The sequence below is a fragment of the Leishmania martiniquensis genome, chromosome 16 (assembly GCF_017916325.1).
Source record: "Leishmania martiniquensis isolate LSCM1 chromosome 16, whole genome shotgun sequence".
Lineage (NCBI taxonomy): Eukaryota > Euglenozoa > Kinetoplastea > Trypanosomatida > Trypanosomatidae > Leishmania > Leishmania martiniquensis.
Window position 1 is genome coordinate 406,471 of NC_090151.1, and position 15,884 is coordinate 422,354.

At 62.4% G+C, this 15,884-nt stretch overlaps 5 protein-coding genes across 5 annotated transcripts; all 5 read left to right on the forward strand.

Annotated features, from left to right (window-relative positions):
- Positions 1-824: 824 nt before the first annotated feature.
- LSCM1_05747 (uncharacterized protein) lies at positions 825-3,497 on the forward strand (the record flags this gene model as incomplete). Its single annotated transcript, XM_067323190.1, has 1 exon — positions 825-3,497. The coding sequence occupies one exon, from the start codon at positions 825-827 to the stop codon at positions 3,495-3,497; it is 2,673 nt and encodes an 890-aa protein (XP_067179825.1).
- A 931-nt stretch (positions 3,498-4,428) lies between these two features.
- Positions 4,429-4,746, forward strand: LSCM1_05748 (uncharacterized protein; the record flags this gene model as incomplete). Its single annotated transcript, XM_067323191.1, has 1 exon — positions 4,429-4,746. One exon carries the CDS (start codon positions 4,429-4,431, stop codon positions 4,744-4,746), a length of 318 nt encoding a protein of 105 aa, XP_067179826.1.
- A 1,022-nt stretch (positions 4,747-5,768) lies between these two features.
- Positions 5,769-7,301, forward strand: LSCM1_05749 (uncharacterized protein; the record flags this gene model as incomplete). Its single annotated transcript, XM_067323192.1, has 1 exon — positions 5,769-7,301. One exon carries the CDS (start codon positions 5,769-5,771, stop codon positions 7,299-7,301), a length of 1,533 nt encoding a protein of 510 aa, XP_067179827.1.
- A 1,444-nt stretch (positions 7,302-8,745) lies between these two features.
- Positions 8,746-10,626, forward strand: LSCM1_05750 (uncharacterized protein; the record flags this gene model as incomplete). The annotated part of the gene is made up of 1 exon (XM_067323193.1): positions 8,746-10,626. One exon carries the CDS (start codon positions 8,746-8,748, stop codon positions 10,624-10,626), a length of 1,881 nt encoding a protein of 626 aa, XP_067179828.1.
- Positions 10,627-12,657: 2,031 nt separating this feature from the next.
- On the forward strand, positions 12,658-13,659 carry LSCM1_05751 (uncharacterized protein; the record flags this gene model as incomplete). The annotated part of the gene is made up of 1 exon (XM_067323194.1): positions 12,658-13,659. The coding sequence occupies one exon, from the start codon at positions 12,658-12,660 to the stop codon at positions 13,657-13,659; it is 1,002 nt and encodes a 333-aa protein (XP_067179829.1).
- Positions 13,660-15,884: the final 2,225 nt, after the last annotated feature.

The following is a 15,884-nucleotide window of genomic DNA, read 5'->3' on the forward strand; positions in this document are numbered from 1 at the left end:
CTACCGCATAACCTGCGCGCAGATCCGTTCCTACCCGCTGCCCGCGCGTGCCGTATTGCTTTCTCCACGGCAATGTTTGATCTTCACCTGCTGGCCGATGTGTAGCACGGTCCTTGGTGCCCTTCATGGACGGTGCTCGGTAGGACGAAGTAGATGAATGTGTGGGGGTGAGTGGGGACACTGGCGCTCGGCTGCCATTAAAGGGCCTGCCCACGGGCACCTACCGATCTCCTGATGCGCTCTCCACCTTCACTGCACCGAAGCTGGCGGCGAGGCGGAGGAGCTCCTTCGCAGAGGCCACTCGCACCCTGCTGCCGCGCAAGTCTGCTCTCTCTATTTCTTCCTCTTTACTTGTCAGCTCCTTCGCGGGTGCGGATGGGGTTGGGTGATCGCGGCAGGTAAAGGCTTCGCGAAGGCGTCCGTGTGTCTGTGTGTGTGTGTTCCCACTCGCTGATATTTTACAATTTTCTTTTTTACCGAGACGGGCCGTTTACTCTTCCTTAATATCCCAATTCGGACCCGCTCGGCGCACTTCCATCGCTTTTGCGCACCTCTCCATCGGTGGGCTCTCACTCGCAATGGTCTTTCTGCGGTTGCGGGCGGCTCATGACGCTGCCGCGTCTGCGACGCGCGATGCGGAAGGTATCGCCGTCCCGATCCCCGACGTTAGTCGCCTGCGAGGGCCGTCACAGGGTGCACCGACCTTGTTGCGACAGACTCGGTCTTCGTGGCACAAAAGCTGCCTCTCTTGCTGCTTGCGATGCTTACCGCTGCGGCGGCATCATACGCGGCGCTGCTGCCGCCGGCTGGAGGAGCGCAGCTCGATGTGGTGTGCGGCCGCGGCAATGACCGTGTTGCTGCTCATGACGCTGATGATAGTGGCGCTTCTCGTCATCGCGCTGACGTGGAATAGCCCATGGACGCAGGCGCATGTGGGGGGTTGGCTGGGCGAAAGGAATGCGCGCCGATTTTCCGCGGTGGTGCCGGGCAGCGCTCAACCACGCGAGCCGCAGCGGCTGTGGGGACTTACGGTGCGACTGCCGGAAGCAGGGTCCACGGATTCGGTTGCCGGCGATGACGTTCACGGCGTGAGGAATGGTGCCGACCCTACGCAGCCGCGACAGCAGCTGGCGAAGCGCCTGCAGGATCTGTACGGGGCGATTCTATTTCTCTACACGTTCGTGAATGGCACAGAAGCGAACCACGCCTTCCGTCGACTGACCATCGCGTCATGTGGCGAGTACATACATGGCGTTGAGTTCCAACTTGCCCTGAATGGCGTCGTGACCGATGGAAAGGGGACAACAGAGGTGTGCACGACGCCCATACATCGCGCCAAGACGAATGCAGATGTGATGGAGATGGTGGCTAGCCGCGCCTCGAGCAGAGTCACGAACCGTGATCGCGAGACGGACGAGCTGCGGTACAGCCTGCGCAGCGTTGAGCAGCACGTGCGGTGGCACCGCGGCCGCGTCGTGATGGTGTCGCCCGGGCACCACCCGACGTGGGTGGACGGCGCGAAGAACTTCCTGGCTGGGGTGTGCGGCGATGCGCGCGTGCAGGCGCTGCGGACTAGCGGGACGCACCTGCGCGTGACGACCGTGCACCAGGACGCTTTGATGCCGACGCACGCAAGGCTCACCCTCAACTCGCACGCGATAGAGCAGCACCTGTGGCGCGTGCGCAACGTGACGCCCGTGCACGTGTACATGAACGACGACTATTTTGTCAACCGCGACGTTGCGATCACGGACCTGTTCAACGAGTACGGCGGCACGATTGTGCGGACAGAATCAGCTCCCATCGCCGGTGCGGCTACCGGCATGCCGGGTAAGTCGTCTTGGGCCGAGGGGGTTCTGAACACGAACTTCTTTGTTACGGACGAACTTGATCTGCATCACGAAGATGAGGTGCCATCCGCTGTGGTGCGTCTGTGGCAGCAGCAGGAGTCTTCCCTGACACTATGGGACGTGGAGGCGGTAGCGGAGGGCAGAGAGCCTCTGCCAGCGATCAACGGCCCGGACCCACAAAACGCTTTATGGGTGATGCTGGAGCACGACGAGACTTCGCCACCTCGCAGCATTTCATCACCCATTGTTGAAACAGTCGATGATGTCTTAGCGGCGTACCGCAGTCGCGCGTTTAGTACGTTGCGGCCGCGATTCTATGCGACTCACGCGCCGTTTGTGTACTGCACGAACATGCTGCGCTACCTCGCCTTGCGCTTCCAGCGCGAGTTTGCACAGTCGATGTTCCTGCGCCGCGCACGCAGTTCTGCCGACCTTTACATGCCTTTCCTGTACAACGCTTTCATCATGGCGCGGCCGTGGCAGGCGTCGCCGCGCTTTCCCGCATACATAGTCCTCCGGCAGCAACTGAGGGGGCGATGGCGAGGGGAGTCACTGTCACCAAGGCGGACTCCGGCAGGGCCAGAGACAAACGGCACGACTGACGCGGGGAACGTGCGGCCGCACGCAGAGCTGTCACCTCTGCATCTGGCCGAGCGCGAGCCTGAGACGCTGGAGAAGGAGAAGCGCATTCGTGTGGCGCCCGTCGAATTGAACAACAGCGACGGATGTGCGCCGGCCACGATGCTCGTTGGTAGCGGTAAAAGCGAATGCCTCTTCGGCAAATTCTCTGACGATCTGCGCGCCAACGAGGACTTCGTTCGACAGGTGCGCCAAGCGCGACCGCTCTTCTTCAACGTGAACGCCGGCCTCACAAAGCGCCAGGCAGCCGATCAGCTGCGGACATTCTTGCACGACTTGTTCCCCACACCTCTCTTCCTTGAAAGGCATGACGAAGACGACGGGGCGCTGTGGAGGCTGTTTGGCGAGCTGATGGCGCTGCCGGTGGTGGGGGTTGTGTCGTACGAGGAGGGCGTGTGCCCGCTTGTGCGGAGCCTTGCGCTTGCGTTCGCGGGGCACCACCGCGGCGTGGTGCGTGTGAGCGTGCAGCGACACGGACTCGGTGAGCGGGACGCGACCATGGCCGAGGTACGGCAAGACTTGCGCTACCCACTGCAGAGCGCCATGTCTTCTGTCGCCTGCACCTACGCTGCACACGTCAAGGTGGAGAGGTCGCGCAGAGGCGAGTCTCTGGCGGCCCTTGCACGGCGCGTGGCAGATGGCATTGACAGTACTGTTTCTGGTAGCGCGACGCTGCCATCGACGTGCAGCGCCGGCGCTGGGCTGCGCGTGCGCGGGTTCGTGGTGGACGCGCGGACGCCCGGCGCGCCGCTGCGCGATACGCGAGCTGTGGCCACGGCGCTCGCGGTGCCTGCGCAGACGCTGTCGCTGGAGGACTTCCGCGCGGTTGCTGTTGGGCCGTCGGCGGGCGACGTGGTGCTTGTTGTGTCGCGCGCGGACGCGGACGCGAAGGCTGTGCACTGGGTGAACGGCGCGTCGGAGAGCGATCTGCTTGTGACGTACCCGCTGCCTGTGGAGGCGTACGAGAACATGAGCGCGGAGGTGCGGTGGGTGGAGTGGAGACTGTGAGTTGCTTAGCCGCAAGAAGAAGCGTAGTACCGACAGAAGGGGTGAACAGAAAAGGATTTGTGGTTGGGGGAGGGGGGGCGGAGAGGTGCCCTGCCAGCAGTGTGAGGTGCGCGCGCTTGGGTTTTTTGTAGCAGCCGAGGCTCATGCGCCGACCCTTTCCGCACTATCGACTGGCGATAGATTTTGGCTTGGGGGGCGAGGCTATTGGTCTCCTTCCTCAATCGGTTCAGCAACGCTGCTTCCATTCATCACCGAAACGCAGCACACGCGCGCCTGCAGGCAGGCGAACTGCCACTGGCTGGGATGTGCCCACAGGGGAGGCAATGACGCTTCACGTGGTGATGCCAAGACGGCAGCGCGTCGGCGCGCATGGCGTGTCCATCGAAGTGCACGTCTGCGTATGAGTGGTGGCGCCCCTCCGATCGAATGCGAAGGGCATAGATGTGCACCCCCGCCTTTTTCATCGAGGTGGCGCAGGCCTGCACCTCCTGTGTGTATGGGGTAGGGGCGTCTTCCACACAGCCCTCCCACCCGCGCACACTTTGACCCATTGTCACTGTCTCTCTGCCCTCGTGCTTGTTCCGGTTGAATTCTTCGTTCGCACCTCTGTTCCTGTGCCCTCCCCATCCCACTGTCGGGTGGGGGCGTGCAACGGCGGTGCACACCCGCCCCCCTTCCCCCCCGCACGACGGACGGCCGCTTTCATTGCGTGTATCTGTCATCCCTACGGCGTTTCAATACGTATCGGTGCCCGTCTACGCCGAGGTAATATCTGCCGTAAGCAGGCGTGCCCCCCTCCCCTTCCCCCTCCCCCCTTTCTCTGTGTCTACGGACATCTGCACGGCAGCGCAACACATCACTGACGCTTCCTCTGCGCATCACTTTTGTTGAATCACATTCGCGAATTTTCACACGCTTCGTGCTGGCCATCATGAGCGCTTCGAACCAGGAAGGCATCCCTGCGGCAGCGAGCGGCGGCAAGGTCACCTTCCGCGTCATCCTGACCTCTGAGCGTAGTCAGCCGTACCGTGTCATCAGCATTGCAGAGGAGGCCCCGCTCACGGCTGTACTGCGCTTTGCCGCTGAGGAGTTCGGCATTACTTCCGTCGACTCGATGGCGGCGACCACCAAAGACGGCACCGGCATCAACCCCGCGCAGACCGCCGGCACGGTGTTCATGAAGTATGGGCAGGAGATCAGACTCATCCCGCGCGATCGCGTGGGCGGGCCCGCTGCGTCTGTCTTTTGAGGGGCCGAGGGAGGGATGGGAGAGGGCTGCTGTGTGCCCGGGCGATGTGGGAAGGCCGTCGAAAAGCTTATCGCCGGTCTCGCGGACGCTCTTCCCTCATGCGACTGCCATCTCTCCAACGCTGTCCTCTTCAGCCTTCTCGCTGAAAGGCCTCCACGAGAGGCGCGTGCGCGCCTGTCTCACTGTGCTACCGGGGGCCTTCTAAGTGAACGCGAAGGGAAAGTATAGCGCATATGTTTCTGTGAGTGGGCGGCGAAGTTTGTCTCCGCGAAAGCGAACCCAATCGGGGGACGTGAAATCGAAGCACACAAAGCCGCACCGGGCGGCTTTCTTCAGCTTTGTGCGGCCGAAGTGGATGCCTGTGCGCTTTTAGGGCACCGCATTCGCTGGTGAAGATCAACTGCAGCATCATCTGCCTCGCTCGACTCCGTTGGCTCTGTTCATGACCCATGCACGTGCCTTCCTACGCCTCTCCGCCCCCTTTCACCCTCCTCGCCTTCCTCAGAGCTGCCGACCCGCTTGCACGTACAGCGTCGAAGAACCGACTGCCTTCTCCCCTTTTCCCTTCCTTACCCTCCCCCCGCTCCCCCTATCCTGCCCTCCACATACAGAGGTACCCCTCCACGCAGCAACGCGTACAAGGGCGAAGAAGCTCCGCCTCTCCGCATCCATTGCTTCTTGCGCTGAGTGCTGACGTGCAGCTGGTATTGCACACAGGCCCCCCTTCGTCGCCGCCACCTCTCTTTCTCCGTTTCCCTTTCGGTGCTACGCATCGCTCCCGTGGGGATCGTCTTCTCGAGGCCGCGCCCACTGCCCGTGTACGCACACGGCTTTGGGCCTCATCTCCAGCCGCACGGCTGACCTGCTGCGCCGCTCTGTCGACAGCCTTCGCCTTCTCTCGCCCTCTTCTCACTCACCCCTCTCCCCCAATCCGCGCCAAGGATCCAGCCCTCTCCACGTGACGTCATTCGCGCACGCTCGTGTGCGCCGCGCGTCGGAGTGCATCGGCATCAGCTACGGTGATGTCGCTTTCTTCGCAGTGGAGCCAATCCGTCGTGGTGCGGGCGACCGCCAGCGGCGAGGTCATTGTACCGCAGCAGCCCAACAACGGCACAGCGCGCGCCATGGCGGCAGCCGGCAACCCCATAGTCGTGCGAGCTCGCACAGCCGCTAACTTTGGCGAGGGGGTGAGACCGCATGCGGGGGACAGTCGCGACCGCGGCGAGATCGGCCAGGGCTTCTTCTCTGCCCTCGTCGCGGGCTACGACGTCAGCCGAACGTTCTGGATACCCAACCCGAGCCGGGGGGAGATGGGCCTTCTCGAGTACCTTCATCGGCGCGGCTCGGCGAACAAGTCGAATGTGCTTCTGCAAAGCCGTCCTCTTCCGGAGCTTCAGTTCAATTTCTCGACCTGCACGGGGTGCAACATCGACCTCAGCCACAATATGTTCCGTCTCTCCAAGGCTGCCATGGCCCTCCAGCACATGGACGCGACGCTTGGCGACGACGGTGACCACGACGACGACGATTTTGAGGTGGGCGTGGGCGTCGGCGGCGGTGGTGCTGGGGGGTCTGTTGTGGCGAACATGTTCTCTGGTGGACCATCGCCCTCCCCCGCATCGGGGCGGCCGGCGGCGGCACCGCAGCGCCTCAGCATCTCGACCCGCGCCTTTAAAGCGAGCATGCGGGCGAGCCTGCAGTCCCTGCAGGAAGAGGATTATTACCTTGTCAAGTACCGCGACTACAGCTCCTGGGCCGTCTCTGAGTACCGCAGCATCTGCAAGGCAGACTCTGTGTTTGGCCGCAAATACGTCGAGCAGTGCCTCGCCGTGCACGTGGGGCGAGAACCAGGGGAGCTGGTACTCATCACGGAGGCGCAGTTCCTGTACGGTGTCGACCTGCTGCAGCGACAGCTGATGAACCAGCTTACAAGCGCTGTGCCGCGCCGCCCCAGCCGGCTGGTCGGCGCGGGCGCGAACGAGAGTAGTTACCAGCAGTACCAGATCGACATCAACTACAGCGCCTTGAACGCAGATCAGTTCCGCTCTCTCGGCGCGCTGCTGGGGGATGGCATGCGGCAGGTGGGGGTCGAGGGGGAGGAGAGGAGGCGTGAGGAGCAGGCGAAGGCCGAGGCGCGTGTGCGCGCGAGGGGCGGTGAGGACTACTACGACTACAGACCGCCCGCCTGGTACGACTGGACCCCTGGTGCGATCCGTGCGCGGGTGCAGCACCGCCTTCGGGGATACTACCGTAGTGTTGGCCAGCTTACCGTGCAGCTCGCCGTCGTCGGCGTGTGCGGCTTCCTCGTCTACCGCGCTGCGAAAGGGTACCTCCCCGGCTTGTCCCCGCAGAGTGATGGCGATTATGGCGGCCGTGGCGGGCGTGGCGGCGGCAGCGGCCATGCGGGCCGAAGGGGCGACCGCTACGGCGGCGGCCGCAGGATGGACGACGACTACTACTACGACTACCGGCCGGGGCTCCTCCGCAGCATTTTGATGGGCCCTAAAGAAGTGCTCGACTACATATTAGCGCCTGCCCCGCCGCCCTCGCTGTGACCTCCGCTGCGAAAAAGATCTCTCTCCCGTTTATGCATGGGTATGTGCGCGTGTGCGTTTGTCTTGCGTCCCTGTGCCCAAAAGTGCTCCTCCGAGGGCAGCAGTGGAGCGCGCATCTCGCGCTCTTTCCCTCCGCGCCTGTGGCATGGCCATCCCTGTAATACTGGCGTAGAGGGGAAGAGGCGTGGGCGTACGCTGATGGAGCCCGAGTGGCGCATGGTGGTGGTGCTGGTGGGGGGCGAAAGACGTGCGCTGGCAACGTCGAAGAGAAGGAGACGGGCGAGGGGTGGGGGTGGGGCCGTGCCTGGTAGCAGAGAGGGTTGTATGACCTGAAGCGCACCCTCGCGCACATCGAGCTGCTTCCCCATCGGATCTCCTGGCCCGCCTCGCTATCCTTAATCTCCCCCACTAACCCCATCCCCCCTCCCTCCCGGGTCACCTCAGCAGTGCACTGACGCTTCCCTTGTATCTCCACATACCCGCCTCACCCCCCCTCCTCCTCAGACACATACACACACACACACACATACATACAGAGATGTACACATGTGCACGCTCTTGGTGGCGTGTGTCTTCCTCTCCATCGCGCCCTTTTTTCCTCTCTCATCTTCAATGTTGTGTGCGTGCATCACTGCAGCGTAATCGAAAAGAAGAACGTGCGCTGATGCACGGTTCTCGGCGGCCCTATTTCTCTCTCTACAGTTGTGCCCGCTTAGAGGCACCCTGCCGAACTCTGCGAGGGCATCACGGGCACTCCTTCCCCCTTTCCTCTGCCCCTCATTTTGTTCCCCTTCCCGGTTCTCATCACTACCCCCACCGCTGCCGCCGCCCGAGTGTTGCTGTAACGGAGCTTTCGTGCTGTTGTTCGGTGTACATCGGCCACGGAGCTCTGCCATCGTGAGGCGCAACCGATGGGTGGGGAAAAAAGAGACCAGGATACGGCACATGCGAGACGGGTAGGATCACCATCCACGGGGCACACGCGGAACGCTGAGCTGCCATCGTCCCTCTCCTTCCTCCCTCCTCCTCCCCCCATCAAGGAAAAGCAGCGCCATAGAATGGAAGGGTGTGCATGCTCAGTGCTATGAGGTGGGAGGGGAGGAGGAACAGGGGCCAGCAGTCCCTCTTGCCCAGACGTCGTTTGTTACTGCAGGCGGCTGGGGGGATCAGCATATTCACGTGCACTGAACACATCGTATCCGCTTGCCCAACGCGGACTCCTCCTGCGCCTCGCGCTCCGGCCCACCACTTTCCCCCTGCCCCCCCTTCTCTCTCCGCTCTTCAAATCTCCTTCACAGAATACGCAGGTAGGGGCGATCCATTCGGTCGGACGCAAAGAGGTGTGAGTGAGTGAGTGTTTGTGTGTGTTGCTCGCACGTGATCTGTCTGAGGCGTATATCCGCTTCTCAGACACAGTACACCTTCTGCAGCCTCTCGCCTCCCGATGCCACCACGATCGACGGTGTCAGACCGACACGGAAGCTCAGTGAGGGCGAAGTTGGAAACCGCTGAGTCCGTGTCGGCCATGCCTGCAGGGGAGAAGCGAACGCTGCTGCAGGCTCTTGTGCAGCCCACACGCCAGCGCTGCCGTGTGCAGCCGCGATTTGAGGCCTTCAGCCTTGATGGTCCGGATTGTAGTCAGTACAGCTTGGAGAGCTGTGGGCTCCAGCATTCCGGCAGTGGAGTCACGGCTTCTGATCGCGGTCAGCGGCGTCAGACAGGGCCTCGCAACCGCGCCGAAACCGCCTCGACAGCGGCCGAGGTGTGCACGACTCGGCATCCACTCCGGCAAGCCAGCGGCGTGCCGTTGTCGCCTACAGCGGCAGATGGTGGCCCGTCTCGCGTGGAGTCACACAGCATGGACGGTGACCAGCAGCCGCAGTGTATGGAGCGCATGGCACAGCCGCCGCCGGCCCGGCCTGGGGCTGTTCGCGGTGGCAGCTCATCTGGCGACCCGCCTCCACCTGGTTGCGGGCTTGAGGAGGAGGCACTCCCGACGATCGCGGGCCTTAACGTCGCCGAGGTGGGGTGCAACGACAGCTACGAGAGCGCGACTGGCGCATGCGACGGCGATGACTGCAGTGATGGACGCTTTCACCCCAAGCGACCGCCACCGCAGCATGTATTGGGGCGGCCGCACGAGTCTTCGCCGTTGCCGCTACAGGAGGTGGAGAGCAGCTGGAGTTTTACGCGCAGGTACAGTGCCCCGCTTGATCGCGAGGGAAGGGACAGCAGGGTGGGGGCGGCGGTCGCCCAGCCTCAGCACTCGGGGACTTTGAAATCTGACGAGCGCAGGGGCAATGGCAGTGTACGTCTGGGCTGCGGTGACGCTGCTGTGACTGACTACCAGGACGAATATGAGCCCAGCCTTGCAGAGTGCGAGGTAGACAGCAGCCGCCCGCCATACTTTCAGGATGCCCTGCCGGCGGCGGCGCAGTGCTATAGACGACTGCATGTCGCCGGCACCAACGGAGGCAGGAGCGACAGAATGGGAAGCGGCCCTGAGTGGAAAGTGGGTAAGGGCTCGGGCTTTGACGGCAGCGGTGATGCGTACGAAGATGGTGGAGGCGAGTGGGAGGATGCTCTCGCTGGGCGGGACGGTGCCACCAACGCCGATGCAGCCCCCGATGGTGTGCGCAGCTTCTACAGAGAGAATGGTGAGGGGCACATGGGCACGGAGAGCGTTGCGCTTTCTCGCCATGATGGGGCTGGCGGCGAGCCATCACATCGCCTGCTGCCTCCGCCAGCGCTAAGGGGGGTGAGATCTAACCCGCCTCCGCCTGCGTCGTCTCCAGCGGAGGCGCCCGCTAGCGTACCGCTGCATCCTCGCAAGCACCTCACTGGGCACATGCTGCGGCGGTCGTCTGACAGGGCGGCGTCGTTGCAACTGCGGCCGGTTGAGGGGGACGCCAACCAGCTTTCCAGTAGGAGCCGGAAGAAAGAGCGGTCGACACGGCATAATCCGCGCGCCTTCCGCAACCGGACGACATACACGTGGGTATCGACTAATACAACCACCTCCGTGATCCTGCCTTCTGCCACGGTGCAGCTGATGCCGATGTCGGCGTTTCCTATTGCAGAGGAGGTGCAGCCCGTGAAAGGCCACTGGGCTGTTTCTGCCCCGCTGTCTCCACCGCCGCCATATGCGCTGAGCTCTCGATCAGCTCCCGCCCATCATCAACGGCGCTCGCAGATGGAGGTGCTCGACGACAGCGCGGAGGCCGCCGCAAACGCACGCAATCGCGTCGGCAATTCCTTCCCGTACCTGCCAAGCCGTCACAGGGTAGAGGAGGTGGGGGTGCTTCGAAGCATGCCTGCGCCGTAATGGGAAAGCTCGCCGAACCCCCTCCTCCCTCCTCCCCCCGGCCGTGCTGGTGCCTGTGTGTGTGTGCGCAGTCCTGCTCAGCATTTCTCCGCTTCGCTCCCCTTTCATCCTCAGCGCCTTTTTTATTGCTGAATGGAATAGTGTGTACAACGCGGAGCCTCATGGCGCTCCGGTAACGGTGCGGAAGGGGGTACAGTGCGCACCCACAAGCACCGGCGTAGTCCTCTACCCAACACGTTAACCCTCGCGCGGGGTGGCGGTGGAGGATTGGAGGAGGAGGGGGGAGGGTGACGCCTGAGGGCGTCCTCGCAGGAGGCTGCGCATTCCTTCGGCCCTGTGCCTTCTTTCCTCCTCTTCTGATTTATCGCGGCATGCAGCCGCGCCTCATGCACGCCACTGCTGCCCTCCCTCCTCCCCGCCCGCCGGGCGCCTGCAGTTCTGAGGGCAACGCACACGGATACCAATCAGCACCACCGAGCAAAGCCGCTCTTGCCGCTCCTCCCTTCCATCAGCCCTCCCCTACCCTCCTCCCCCCACCCCCGCCTTCACCACTGCGTCACCCAAACATGCGATTGGTGGACGCTCTGTTGCCTCTCTTGGCCTCCGTTACGGTATCTTTCGTGCACATTTTTTATTTTCGGTTTTCTTGAACGCCGACCCTTTTCGACCGGTGCGCGCGCCCTCCTCTCTCTCTCTCCCTATCGGTGTTCTCACTGTGCGTCACCGCGTCATTCGTCTGCCCTTATGCGGTGCCTGTGCTGTCGTGGTGAGGCTCTCGACATGTATCTCCTTCGGAACAACTTTTTTCATTCGCGTGTGTATGTGTGTGCCTGGGGATGCTCCTGGAGGCCGCCTTTCGCGGTTCGGTACCCTCTCCATCCCCTCCCCGCCGTGCAGCCGCATCTTCGCCTTGGCTGCATGACATGTGCACCCACGCGTGGTGCGGTGTCGGTGAGCAGGTGGGTGTGGCCCATCGCCTTTGTTTTCCTCTTCTTATTTGCGGGGCCTTGCGGCCAAGGAGTGCGGCGTGTACCTGAAAGTCTGCGGTGGTGCTGGCGAGTCCCGTACAGCACACACACACACCGCAAACAGACTGAAGGGCTTTTTGTCGCTGTCAGCGGAGCAGGCGCATCTGTTGACCTCTCTGTTCTGCGCTTCTTTTGCGCGCGGGTGTAGACAAGTCTGCAACGTCATCGCAGAGATGGCCGCCCTTCGCTTTATCAATATCGGAGATGAAATGCCGAGGAGGGCGAGACGTGACGAGTACGCCACAGGTGGGCTGTTGCCCTGTCTTTGGTGTGAGTGTGAGGGAGTGTTCTCGAGTGCCGGACGGGAAGGAGTCTATGTACAGACGTGTGAGTGTGCGTGGAGGAGAATTGGCAGGGGCTGGTGCGGATGGGGAGTGTACTGTCCACGTCTTCTGCGGTCCTCTTCGAGCTCACCTCCCTCAAACGGCATGGCTGGCCAACATATCTTTCCCCAATCTGCCTGTCTCTCTCTCTTTCGCCCCTGCACGCCTCCTTTGCCTCACCTCCGCTTCGACTGGCCCTCTCTGCTCTATCATAATTACGTCGATGCAGCAGCGGACGTGGCGTGCGAACCATTGAGAAGCCCCCATCTTACAAGTCATCCGCGCATGTCTAAACGCAGCCCCTCCCCCTCCCCTTCTACTTGCCCACGGGAACAAAAAGGTTTTCACGCCATCGCATGCGTGTAGACTCCTGTCCAGTGGCAACGCTCTCTCTCTCACTCACTCCCCCCCTCCACACACAGACACACAGTTTTATGCGTCCCCGCTCGCCTGTTCCCACCACTTCCCCGCCTTTCCCTCAGCCGTAGCGCCCCTGACTGAGCAACACGAGGCTTCCAGCCAAGCTCATCCGCCGCGGAGGCACATATACACTCGCTCACACAGCGTTGTGAGGCACGCCGGCCTCGCCGAAGGCGGCGCGCACCCTTTTTTTCCACCAACTTGCTATTTCTCACGGAAGAGCACGTGCAGCGGCCGCTGAGCAGCTGGAGCAGCACAATATGCAACAGCCGGAAGCCATGGCCAACCTGGGCGGACAGACGACAAAGAAGACGTACGTGACGACATACACGACGGACGTCGACCCTCGCACTCTGCCCGACTTTGACACCCGCGGAGCTGTGCCGGCGGAGGGCTGGCGCGGTGATGGCGGACCTGGTGAGCGGCGAGCAAGCGCAAGGTTAGCTCCTTCGCGTCCGCATGACTGGCAGGGACACCCCAATCCACCTCGGCCTGCGTACGGCCCACCGCCGTCTCACCATAGCGGCGCTCCTTCGCGGGGTCGCGGCTATCGCCCACACCCTCCCCCCACGCCCCATCACGGTGAGCATGGGTACGGCGAGGCCTCGGCGTCGACATCGTCCGCCACGACCTCGCTCATGTCTACTGCGATGAGCGCTGGTAAAGGCAGCTTGCACCGCCTGCGCAAGAGGTACACCACGACCACCGTCACCACGATTACCACCACCACGATCCTGCTGCCTCGCATGCAAGAGGCTTACGTCTTCCCCCCCGTCACGTCACATCACGTGGACCAGCAGCACAACGCCGGAGAGTCAGCACTCCCGTATGCAATTACAGGCGGCGACACGCACGGAGACGCAGAGTCGCTGCAGCCGCGTCTTCACAGGATCGAAAACGGCGGCGATAAGGGCAGCCGTCTTGAGGAAGCAAGTGCTCTCAGTGGGAGTCGCCTAGTGCCATCGAAGCCGCAGCGCAGCCCGAATGGCGAGGTGTCGCAAGCGTGGAAGTTCCACCAGCATACCGCTAACCAGGTGGAGACGGAAAGCCGAGGGCGGCTACCAACGCTGCAGGACCTCGGCATCACCAGCTACTTTACCAGGGATGATGTGGGAACCGGCGGCGTGGCGCCGAAGCGGAGGGAGGCACCGTATGCTCCGGCGTCGAGCAGCCCCAGCGATAGTGGTACCCCGCTGCGGCAGCAGCCATGGGTGGCGGGGGAGACGCGGTGCGAGGTAGAGGGTGGCAAGAGGTACTATTAGAGGTGTTTGGGGATACACCATTCACCTCGACCCTGGCGCCACGGTCGCCGATTGTCCAGCTGACTGTCTTCTGCGGGTGTGGTCGCGCATGAGCGCAGCATTCGCTGTCCAGTTTTCTTGCGCGCTGCTGCTGCCTCGGGTGATGTGCCCGTGACTCTGAGCGCGCCTTTGCTCCGTCGTGCATGCGCAGGTGGTGAGTGCGTGCTCCACTTACCCCTGGTTCATGGAAGATATGCCACCTTCTCGCTTCTTTTCTTCGTGCTTACGGCGATGTGCGGTCGATTAATCACGGCTGCTCTATTCGGTGGGTGTGCATACATTTCTTCCACGTGCGAGTCGTACAGCGCTGTGGGCGCGTATGTGTTAGAGCTCTCCTCTCCCCTCCCCCTCGCACGCCTTCTCACGCCCCCTTTTGTATTCCCCACTTTTTGTGCGTCACCTCCTCGACTCATCTTCGCTCGCTCTCTTCTCGTCGTACCGCCTCACGTAGCGTTCCTGCCTGTGTGGTCCGATTTTTCTGCCAATGCGTTCTACTCCTCTTTCTTCACCCCCTGCCCCCCTCCACCACGCTTTCATTCTCGCCTTCACTGCGGATGAGGCACACCACACCTCTCCGTGAGCACGGTGCCGAAAAGGATGGGTGGCGGTGGTGGTGGTGGACACAGAGCCAAGTGCTCGTCGCGTAGCAAAGGCCGGGCGGCGCACCGCTGCTACTGTTGGCGGTCAAGTCCGGGACGGCGTGACGTTGGAGTGGCCTGCAGAAGAATTTGTGTGCTGGGGCTGGAAGAGTAGGATGCGAGTGAGTTACTGTGCTGAGATGACTGCGCTTGCGCCTTGCTGCGAAGCGTGCGCCTACGGCTGTGCCGCACCACGAGGTGACGTGGCATTCTGCGAGATAGCGCTGTAGGCGGAGTTCAGCTGGGAGCTTCACGTGTGTTATGAGTGATGCGTGTGGCTTGGGGGAAGGGGGCACTTCGCTAGACGAACGGAAGAGGCCCCTTTGATTCCTGCGGCGCATTCTGTCCACGCCTTTTCTTTTGTTCTTCCGCTGTGCATTGTTGCTGGTCTGAGCGAGTCAGCGAGCTCGCATGTCCTCCCTCCCCCTCTCCCTCTCTCCCACACCAACCCCGAAAAAAATGTGGAAAGTCCCACATCTTTGGTGAACTTGTGGGAGGGGAGAGGTGGCGGCTCGATTTGGCGTCTCTCTCTCTTCATGTAGAGGCTGTTGTGCGCTGCTCATCCTCTCCGTCGCACCGTCGGAGGTGCGTCAATGGACGCGTACGTTTACGCATTGATGGTGTGTTGGGTGCGGCGCTCCTCTTTTCTTTGCTTGTTCTCGTTTTCCATTATATCGTCTTCAAGGATGCTGTGTGACCTTCACCGCCTCACGGTCCCTCTCCCCTTCTGTCCGCGCCTAACCGCTTTCACACAGAGTTGCGCTCACGCCGTTGGCGTCTCTCCTAAACGCACACGGCAGGCATGAAAAGGCTTCACGTCTGCTGTGTTCCTTCATGCCAAGCAGAAGCGAACCGCCATGCATTCCGCCTGGCGACCTCTGCGCCAGAATCTCTGCACCGGCGACGTGCGCATTCGCGTGGTGGCAAGAGTGGACAACCATCGTGGCTCTCTTGTCGCTTGTGGTCAGCGGCAACCAGGAAGGAGGGCGGTGGCCATGCGGGGGCGGGGAGCCTGCAGATGTGCTTCCGTGTATGCCGCAGTATGGCAGACCCTCCCTCCCTCTCCCCTCAGCATCATCCTCCCTGCTATTCTTCCGCGGTGAAAAAGAAAAGAGAGAGCGAGAGAGAGGGGGAGGGAGGAGGGGAGGAGGGCTCGCGATACGCCGCAGTGGCACACAATCGGGGTGGGTGGGGGAAAGGAGTGGGTAGAAATGAGGAGGGGGGGCTGGCGTGCTCGTGATTCCCACTCAGACCCCTCCCCTTCTCCGCAAGCTCTCCTCTGTTACACGCCGCACCTGTGCTCGTTCGCCCACGCCTAGGGGAGTGGGGTGTGACTCCGCCCCTTTCGGCCATTGGTGCCACTTCGCAGCGTTTCGCTTCTTTTGCCGCGCTCGCGCGGGCCCAGCGAAGTGCGCGGCGGCAGGGAGGCGTGCGATATCGACGCCGTGCATGTGGTACCATCCCAACCCACTCCCCCCCTCCTCTCTGTATTGCGCCACGTGCTTTTGGCCTCCGCCATGCGCGCCTCGGCGTCAATGCAGCGCGTCC